General features: G+C 47.3%; 1 protein-coding gene across 3 annotated transcripts in view; it reads left to right on the top strand.

Annotated features, from left to right (window-relative positions):
* The first annotated feature begins 9,386 nt into the window (after nucleotides 1–9,386).
* The window catches only part of LOC141140774 (serine palmitoyltransferase 3-like), a 129,147-nt gene continuing 128,888 nt past the window's right edge, over nucleotides 9,387–9,645 (top strand). For 2 of the 3 annotated variants that reach the window (XR_012243998.1, XM_073628261.1), the window contains exon 1: nucleotides 9,387–9,532. Coding sequence is in view for 1 of the 3 variants with exons in the window: in XM_073628261.1 (XP_073484362.1) it covers nucleotides 9,413–9,532 (120 nt within the window). In the remaining 2 variants the exon portion in view is untranslated. The remainder of the gene's footprint in view (nucleotides 9,533–9,645) is intronic. The other variant, XM_073628263.1, reaches the window with a different exon arrangement.

The following is a 9,645-nucleotide window of genomic DNA, read 5'->3' as shown; positions in this document are numbered from 1 at the left end:
TGAATTCCTTGTGAAAAATAGCAGTACACTTCCTGTCATGTGACTGTGCCTAGGCACGCCTGTGTCTTGGGCTTCAGACTTGTATATCTGCAGCATGAGAGTCTTATGAGTGAGAGTGAGATTTGGTGATGCGTTGCTCACTGTTCTATTTTTTGGAGAGGAAGCTGTACATGAAGACCAACAGTACAAGGATTTTCATGCTTCTGCTACATTCACTATGCAGATCTGTGCTTTCTGCTGCTTCTTGATTATTAGTCCTCTCTTTTGGGGTACCTGCATTCACTAATATCATTGTGTGTTTAGGTGCATGCCCAATAACAAGCTTTAGACTTTTATTACTGATAGTGTGACATTTTGGGGTTGATTTATTTAAGCCAACCAAGCTGTGCACTTTGCAAATTGCACTTGCACTCTGCAAGTGCAGCTGCTCCAGAAAGTAAATGAGCAGAAGCTCTGCTGATTTCCATCATCTAATCATGTGCAAGCAAAAAGTAGCTCCCAGCCCCCCCTGAAATACTCACCTGAACACGATCTCGATCCAGCGCTGTGCACATCTGCAGCAGCTCTTCTCTCTTGGCTGAGAGCAGCGGAAGCCATTGGCTCCTGTTGCTGTCAGTCAAATCCTGTGAGCAGAGAGCAGGAGCGAGCCGGGTTGTGTGTCTGAATAGATGCAAACAGCCCGGCTTTGGACTGAGCATGCATGAGTGCCCCTAGAGGAAGCGGCTTCCCCTGGAAGCACTCAGCGGGGGAGGAGCCAGGAGAGATGGCAGGGGACCCCAGAAGGGGAGGATCAGGCTGTTTTGTACAAAACTACTACCAGTGGCGGCTGGTGGGTTCTTCTTTTGGGGGAGCAGCAAACAACACCCCTCCCCCCTTGGCACTGGGACAGCACCCCCCGTGGGCTGTCCGGTGACCTGCACTCCGAGCCCACCCTTTTTTGAAGCCTATTAGAGCCTCTAATCAGATGCTTCAAGAAAACACCCAGGCCGCATTGTAATCTATAGTCCGGTGCCCTGATTTGTAGATCAGGGCCCGGACACATGGATAGGGGAGGCGGCGCCCGTGTGCCCTCTATGGATGGGCCACCACTGACTATTACAATGAGCAGGTAAGTATGATATATTTACTATTTTAATTTAAAAAATGTAAAGCTTCACAATCACATCATGACCAGGGGAGAGGGGGAAACTGCAAAGTCTCAGACAGCGCCTCCAACACTCCTGCAAGTGTCGGAGGTGAAAGAAAAGTATAAAAAATGATTTTTAAAACCAGGTCTAGTGCAGCCGCATAACAAAGGGAGCTACAGGCAGTACTTAGGATGCACTGGTACTGTGCGCGTACATTCATCCCTGTAGGCATGGATACTCTTGAACTTGTCTTTACCAGTCACATCTTGTCATTGATTTGTATAGGTGATTGTACACAACACCTGTAACCTCCTGATGCACGATTCTGCAGGGACCAACACTGTATGACCCTGCACTCCCATGTGAATGTAACCTTATATTCTAAGCAATATTTGGGTTACCATTTAAATTATTTGTTCCCACTAAAAGACTTTAAGACCCCTTTCACACTGAGAGTTTTCAGGCATTTTAGTGCTAGAAATAGCACCTCTAAAGCACCTGAAAACTGCCTCCCATTCTCTGTAATGAGTGCTTTCACACCTGGGTGGTGCGCCTATGGGACGTTAGAAAAAGTCCTACAAGCAGCATCTCTGGGGCAGTTTGAGAGCGCTGTACACAGCGCTCCCAAAATTCCCCTGCCCATTGCAATGAATGGGCAGCGCTTCAGAAGTGCCGGAAAAGAGCTTTGGAAGCACCACAACACCGCTGACGGCCGGCTCTTTCAGTGTGAAAGCAGCCTAAATAAATGCAATAATAATAATAAAGTATACCCAATATAGAATTGTAAAAGTGTGACATAAGTTGTATAAGGGAAACAAAGTTTATTCAATCAATGGTGCCACCTGCACAGTCCTGTGTAGACTATAGAAATCAGAATTCACTTAAAGTGTTACTAAACCCAAGACCCTGCATTCACTATATTTGGTCTCCCACAGTATACAGAACATGGAAATGCAACTATTTTAGTAAATATAAACTGCTAAATACCTTTTCTCATCAGCAGTATATAGCAGTCTTGTAACTATCAGTGTCTGACCGAGCACTGCCTAAAGCTTGTAGGAGAAGTTTTCATTCTCCTTTGACTGTCCTATAAGGCTGCATGACCCCTGACCTTCTTTTTGGAGAGTGCTGATTAGACTTGTGCTGATCACATGCACCCTCCCAAAGAAAAAAAAAAACTCTCTAGCAATACACACCAAACTGAGCATGTGCAAAGTGCCTCCTAGGGCTCTGTGCTATCAGCAGATAGATTGTCGACAGTAAAAGAGGGGGAGGATCAGAGAAGACAGGATCAAACAGCCTTTTTACACAATGCGGAGGATTAACCCTTCCACTGTGAGTAAAACAAGCATGACTGCAGAAAATCACAAATGAAAATGATTTCTGACACCGCTTCTGTGTTTCTAAGAAAACATAACTATAAATTAAAGCCTAGCGCCAGTTTATGGCAAATTTCACATAGACAAAACTCCAAATGGGCAATTTTGTAAAGACTAATTACCTATGTTGGAACCTTACGAATATATGTGTCTTGAATTATTCATTGTGCCCAGTGTGTATTGTACAGATTTTTCATTTTATGTTGTGGTGGATCAGTAGATGTGTGTAATTTTAATGCTATAATTTAATAAACATGTAAAGGAATTGCAGAATTTTGTGCCATTGCCTCCACAAAGGCAGGTAGGAAAACAGGAGTATATGTGGGTCTGTCAGTAGCCCTAACAAAGATAGAAAAGTAGAACAGTGCTTTCAAAGTCAGCAGTTTCATCATTTTGCCTTCAAAAAGCAAAGGTAAGTTTAAAGGGTTAGTTACCTTTACAACACTGGTTATGATCTTGTAAAGATTGCCGATATAAAGCACTATATAAAGCACTGTGCAGAATGGTAAACATATGTTTCTTTACTACCACTTGGATCCTGCAAAGCTGCTAGTTCCGGGGGAGGTTGCTTCCCGTACAGGCCACTTTGATTGGAACAGCCAAACTAGATGTCTCCGTCCACCAAATCAGCGGTGGAAGGATCAGGCGCTTCTAGAGTCCTTTTGGAAGTAAGAACGATCTCCTCAGAGCTTTTACCCAAAGCCTCATAGGTTAGTCTATTGGGTGGGTGAATAATTCTCTCTCTCTGCTCTTTAGGTTCAAATGTCGTAAATTCATTAACGCCTTCTTCCTCCACATCAGCTTCAACTTCCTTCTCAACAAAGGAATGAGAGTCCCCAGGACCTGCTGCTGGCAGGGGAGATTGAGGGTCTTCCAGATCTCCCAATGGCTGACTTTGCCCCACAAATTCAGGAGCCTCCGGCCTAAGAATCCCGGTATCCGTCACCTTAGAAGGAGAAAAAGGGAGAGCAGCAGGTTCTGCCATTTGCGATGGCCAAAGCCAATCCACTCCCATCTTTTCATCCTCACCGCCCTCATCTTCTGAGTCAAGAGGTACAGGCTGAGACCTAGTCACTGGATGGGATCTTTGCAAAACTGTAAGTGCAGGCTGTGAATCTGACTGTGGGGGCACACAAACTGCTTCCGACAGGGGTAACAGGTGATTGCAATGCCAAGTCTTTAGCGGACCTGTGCTTCCCTCAGGCCGGATCTGGTACACTGGGAGCCCTGGCAGCTGGTGGAAGATGACATAGGGCTGTGACTTCCAGCGATCAGCCAACTTGTGCTTCCCAGGGACACCCAGATTCTTTGGCAGCACTCTGTTGCCTGGTTGCAAGTCCTGCACTCATACCCTGGGGTGGAAGTTCCTCTTGTTTCTCTGTCCTCTGAGGCAGCTTGAGTCTTATCACAGGCGGTCTTCAGGCTTTTTTGCAGGCCGTCCGCATACCCTCTGTGGGATGTTGCTGAGGTATGGTCTAGGGACATGTCGAACGCCAAGTCTATTGGCAGCCGGGCCTCCTGTCCAAACATCAATCTATAGGGAGAGTGTCCTGTGGCATCATTTGCAGTGCTATTGTAAGCATGCACGATAGCTGCTACATGCTTACTCCAGTACTGCTTTTGTTCTGAAGTTAAGGTCCTGAGCATGTCCAGGAGAGGTCGGTTGAATCTCTCTGGTTGAGGATCTCCTTGAGGATGCTGAGTGGTTCTAGACTTTTTGATGCCCAACAGGTCTAAAAGTCTCTTGATAAGACTGCTCTCAAAGTCTCTTAGTTGATCGGAGTGGAAACATTGGGGCAGGCCATATTGCACAAAGAACTTCTCTACTAAGATCTTGGCCACCATGAATGCCTGCTGGTCAGGCTTCAAGCACAGAAAGTCAATGCACACCAGCTCCATGGGTCCCTGGCTCTAAAGATGGTCCATTGGGGCAGCTCGGTGAGGCAAAGTCTTCCTATGGATACATCTGAGGCAGGAGTGGCAATAGCCCTCAACTTTAGCCCACATGCAGGGCCAGTAGAACCACTCTGTCACCAGGTGGAAAGTGTTCTCGGACCCTAAATGGCCATGATGGTAATGTAAGGCAGTCAACACTGTCTTCCTATGTTTTTCCAGTAGGAATAACTGCCATTTTTCTTCAAGCTCATCAGAGTGGCCCCTTCAGTAGACCACTCCCTGGTGCAGCTGCCACCGAACCCTCCTCCTATGCAGTAGACAGGCTTCCTTCTGGGAGTCAGTGAGGAGCAAGTCAGGGCGTTGGCTCTCCAAGGCCTTCAGTGCCAAGCTACAGAGAGGGTCTTCCAACTGGTAATCCCTTAACTTATGCACTACTGCCCACTTCAAAGCCAAAAATTTGAGTTTGTGCATGGGGTAGTTCTTATATGTGGGTGCTAAACTCTGACTCACATAGGCAACAGGCCGTAGGCGCCTGTCATGCTCTTGATACAGCACCCTGCCTAACCCTTCTCGGCTGGCATCCACATGTAGTTCGTATGGCTTAGTTGGATCTGCGTAGACCAGGACTGAAGCAGTTCTGAGGCCCCACTTCAGCTGCCTAAAAGCCTCTTCACACTGGGCAGTCCACTGTTTCTGAATGGACTCTTTGGGCTTTCTGGGCCCTCCAGCTGGTCTGACAGGCTTAGTTGGATCTAGATCATTGTCTTCCTCTTCGCTTTTCAGTAGTTCATTGAGTGGGCGAGTTATTATAGCAAATCCCTCTACGAATCTCCCGTAATATGAACAGAATCCCAGAAATTACCTAAGCTTGGTCACATTAGTAGGCCTCGGCCAGGAGATGACGGCTTCCAGCTTCTGGGGGTCTGTAGCCACTCCATCAGCAGACACGATGTGGCCAAGGTAGTTGACCCCACCGGGGTAATGAAAGCGGTCTTTTCGTGATCTTCAGGATGCATAGGGATTTGGTAGTACCCACTCTTCAAGTGCAGCACGCTGAACCACTCTGCAAGGCATCTTTTATTCTTTGGGTGGTTACATAGTTATATAGTTAGTTAGGCTGAAAAAAGACACAAGTCCATCCAGTTCAACCTTAAAAACAATAAAAAAATAAAATAAAAAATATCGTACAATCCAATATACCCAATTTTATACCCTCAGTTGATCCAGAGGAAGGCAAAAAACCCCAGCAGAGCATGCTCCAATTTGCTACAGCAGGGGGAAAAAATTCCTTCCTGATCCCCCAAGAGGCAATCGGATTTTCCCTGGATCAACTTTACCTATAAATGTCAGTACCCAGTGTGGGTGGTGTATTGGTCAGAAATGCTCCTTCGGCTCAGCGTCCTATAGTCGATGCATAACCTCAGTGACCCATTCTTCTTCTGCACCACCACGATTGGTGAAGTGTATGGACTCTCGGATGATACCTGCTCTGTTCAGTTCTGCTAGTTGTTCACGCAGGTCTTCCAAGTCCTCTAAAGGAATCTGTTGGATTCTTTCTCTGAAAGGTTTGTCCTCTTGAAGACGGATCAGGTGTTTGGCGCTTTTTGCACACCCCACATCAAAGTCACTCTTGGAGAATGCAGCCTGCCATCTCAGGAGCTGAGTCTTGACCCTTTCCTTCCATTCAGGCGAGAGAGCAGTATTTCTTCGAAAAGGACTCTTTAAGAGGGATTCTATCCTTCGCTCCCCCCTCCAAATCAGATGGTGAGACTGGGGTGGCCGGATTCACTTGTCCCAGCAACATCCGAGCTGGCATCTTTACAGGTGAGGCTGTTACATTGTGAGCACTAACCAAGATCTTCCTGTGACTCCTTTGCAAAGCCTTATTTGAAACCACTTCGGGAGTTATCTCCACCACCATGTCTTCTTTCTGGCTGTCTACTTCAAGGATGATGAAAGGGCCTGGTTGCTCCCAATTTAGCTTGACCGATGCTCACAGACAAGCTACCTCACTGGGCTGTAACACTTTCTCACACTGGTCCAGATGCCATATCTTCCCACCCCTTCAGTTGGGGCCTTCTGCTCTTGTACTAGACACTGGTTGGCTTGTCTCAACATGGGGTATACACCCACAGTTAAAGTACCTGGTTCCAAGGCAAGAAGTGTCAACAGCCTCCGAACAAGATCAGTATTGGCCCCTATGATCAGGGAATTCTTGCCGGCCCCTGGTGGGCAAGGGCAGACTACTGCCAGTGCGTCAAACGTCTGGCAGGTGTTAAGGATGCTTGTCATAGAAGTCTATGTAGAGGAGGGTCACTTAAGCTCCAGTATCTAGGAGGGCATTGATGTAGATTCCCTCTACTTGGATCTTGAAGGAAGTGGTGGCCTTGGCCTGTTCGGTGTCCTGGATCTATGCACTTTTTTTGTGGAAAGTCGGATCCGGCTTGAGTCTCCGTTGAGTTCTGGGAGTCTGGTGGCTATATGTATCAAAGGGAGCAGGACACCCGGTCACTCAGAGGCAACAACGGGAGGCCTCTGCAAGGGTTTGGACTTCCGCTGCTGTCTCTTTGCATCACTGACTTTGGAGATAGCTTCGGTTGGCACCTTCACCGGGGCCCTCTGAAGTTTCCCACCTGCTTCGCGAAGGACAGCTTCTTCAAATGTTTTCACCACCTAGGCTGTGAGGTCAGTTAGGTTCTCTTCATTCGGGCACTGGTCGATGAGATGTCCTACTTCCCCACAGTGATAGCACTTCCTAACTGTGGAAGAGACAGCGCTCCTTCTCTCAGTAGCGAGGGTGGACACGGTCTGTTTCACTTCTGCCAGTGATTGTTGCATATTAGCATGGGCTTCCATCACTTGCCCCACTGTCTTCTGAATTCCACAGAATGTTTGCTGTAAAGTAGTTTGTGCTTGTGCCAACTGAACTATAGCTTGCGTCAAAGTGTCAATAGGGGTGCAAGGCCCTCCATCTGAGCTGGTCTCCAGTTCAGTCCCAGCCTGTATGATGTAGGCCGTAGCACCATGTTTGAGACTCTTGGTAGACTCAGGTCTCTGTGTCTTGGCTGCGATGAGGGGGCCTCCTCCTCTTTAATGGGCTTCATAAGTTTAGAGTAAGTGAGAAGGTCACCTGAACTCCTGGCTTGAAGCTGTAGCACAATAGGATCTAGTGGCTGTGCTCCCCTTTGCGTCTATGTCATTAAGGCTTTACTGAAAGCTTTGGCTTCCATCCCACCCTTCATAATGACTTGCTGAAGGATCTGGTCCAGCAGTGTAACATAGGCTGTTAGCCTCTCACCCTCCATTTGGTATGTGTGGTGGAAGAGATAGATCAGCTCCGTGCAGTCTTCTACTCTTCTATAAACCTCACAAAGCGCTTCTAGACACTGAGAAACAGAACAGCTGGGTTTATCCCATTTCAGATTTTGAATAAGATCAGAAGCTGGGGCCTGCAGACTCTCAATCACCCTCTGTCTATTTACCGCGTCAATCACTTTCCACTCTTCGACCGCTTGGATGGCTTGATCAATCCAGGTATCAAAACTATCTTCTCCTGAGGGTGTGGGAACTTTCCCCCGATAAGTACCGTAGTTTGCGATAATCACAATTGGTTGACACTATTGTATTTTTAAGGAGCCCTATGACTAGCTTCCTAAACTCGGCCACTAGGAGGGAAGAGGAGTCTTCCAAGGATCTAGCTGGTTTTGATGTGGTGACCTCTGGGTCTGGCGTGGTGCTGGAACTGGCTGGACATGTATGTGATGCTTTCGGCTGAATTAGTCAAAGCTCAGTATTGTTAGCCAATTGTACATGGGTCCCTCGGAAATGGTCAGGGACTCCTTGCTTCCACTCTAGCAGTGCGCAAGTGCGAGAGGTTTCACGGTCTGGTTTAACATCAATCACCCACACCTTCCTGTCTGGGGACAATGTCCTCACCACTTGACAGATATGCTCTTCAGCCCTGACCTCCCCAGGAAGCTCGATCACCGCTCTTGACTCTGGGCAGGCACCTTTTTCTCCACACCACTGGTCACACCAAATTCCGACCATCCAGAACGCGGTGACATACAACCCGTACGACGGGACTAGAAAACGGAAGTTCAATAGCCAGTAACCAATAGCTTCCGTCTCGTACTTCAGAGCATACGTTGTTTTTGGTGCATCGGAACAGCATACAGACAATCGTTTTTTCCGATAGTAATTTGTTCTGTCGGAAAAATATAGAACATGTTCTCTATCTAAGTCCGTCTGAATTTTCAACAGAAAAAGTCTGATGGGGCATACACACGGTCAGAATATACGATGAAAAGCTACCATTGGACTCTTTCTGTCGTAAATTCCGCTCGTGTGTACGCAGCATAACTGGATTTACAATGATCACTGACTTAAAGATGTTACATTCTGTGGAACTACAAGCATCAGCAGAACAATGGATTGCAAAGATGTCGGTATATAGTGTCTATGATATGTTGATACAGATCCTTGAACTAAAGATGGTAATGAGTGCAAGAGACAATGATGTCTATATACAGTGTCTATAAGACTGGGCTGTTGCCTGCTCAACACACTGGAACAGGAGATGATGATGATGTAGATGAAGCTGGTGGTTTATGATGATGATGATCTCTCAGGAATGTGGCTCAAGGAATGACATCCGGCCTCTGCCGCACCGCGGCTCACATAGATCTGATATCTTTGCAGGGTGGATAGAACATGAGCGGCCTTCGAGCTGTCGCCAGACAGTGAAGGGGAAGTGTCCGCAGGTGTCCCTCCAGATATCCGCTGGGTAACTCCGCCAGAGCAGGCTGCGACTCAGCTGCAGCTCACCCTGTCACAGATTCCCTGCATGCAGATATACACCGGTCCCAAGAGAGAGATCTAGGCCTAGACCAGCCTTTTTTATATCCTCTCCCAGCAGTCTGTTGTTCTCTTGCTCAGCAGTCTGGAAGTCTTAGTCCTAAAACAGTGTAATCTCAATGTGAAACGAGTCCTGGAACTACAATTCCCTGTATGCTTTGCTTCCTGATGTTATTCACTCTGCAGGAAGGATGTGATGACATAGTCTTTGCGGCAACTAGAGGGAAACAGTTTCACTGCAGCAATGTTGCAAAGTGTCTTCTGATAATGCAGGTAAGATAGCTGGCTGCTGGCTACAAGTGGAACGAGCAAAACTCGTTCACAGGCAGGTCCTATGTGACCCGTGTATACCTTCTATTGTGGAAGCTGCTGCTCTGGACTGACAC

The sequence above is a fragment of the Aquarana catesbeiana genome, linkage group LG04 (assembly GCF_042186555.1).
Source record: "Aquarana catesbeiana isolate 2022-GZ linkage group LG04, ASM4218655v1, whole genome shotgun sequence".
Classification (NCBI taxonomy): domain Eukaryota; kingdom Metazoa; phylum Chordata; class Amphibia; order Anura; family Ranidae; genus Aquarana; species Aquarana catesbeiana.
The sequence above is the reverse complement of the archived record's forward strand: the minus strand, read 5'-3'. Positions and strand labels throughout refer to the sequence as shown.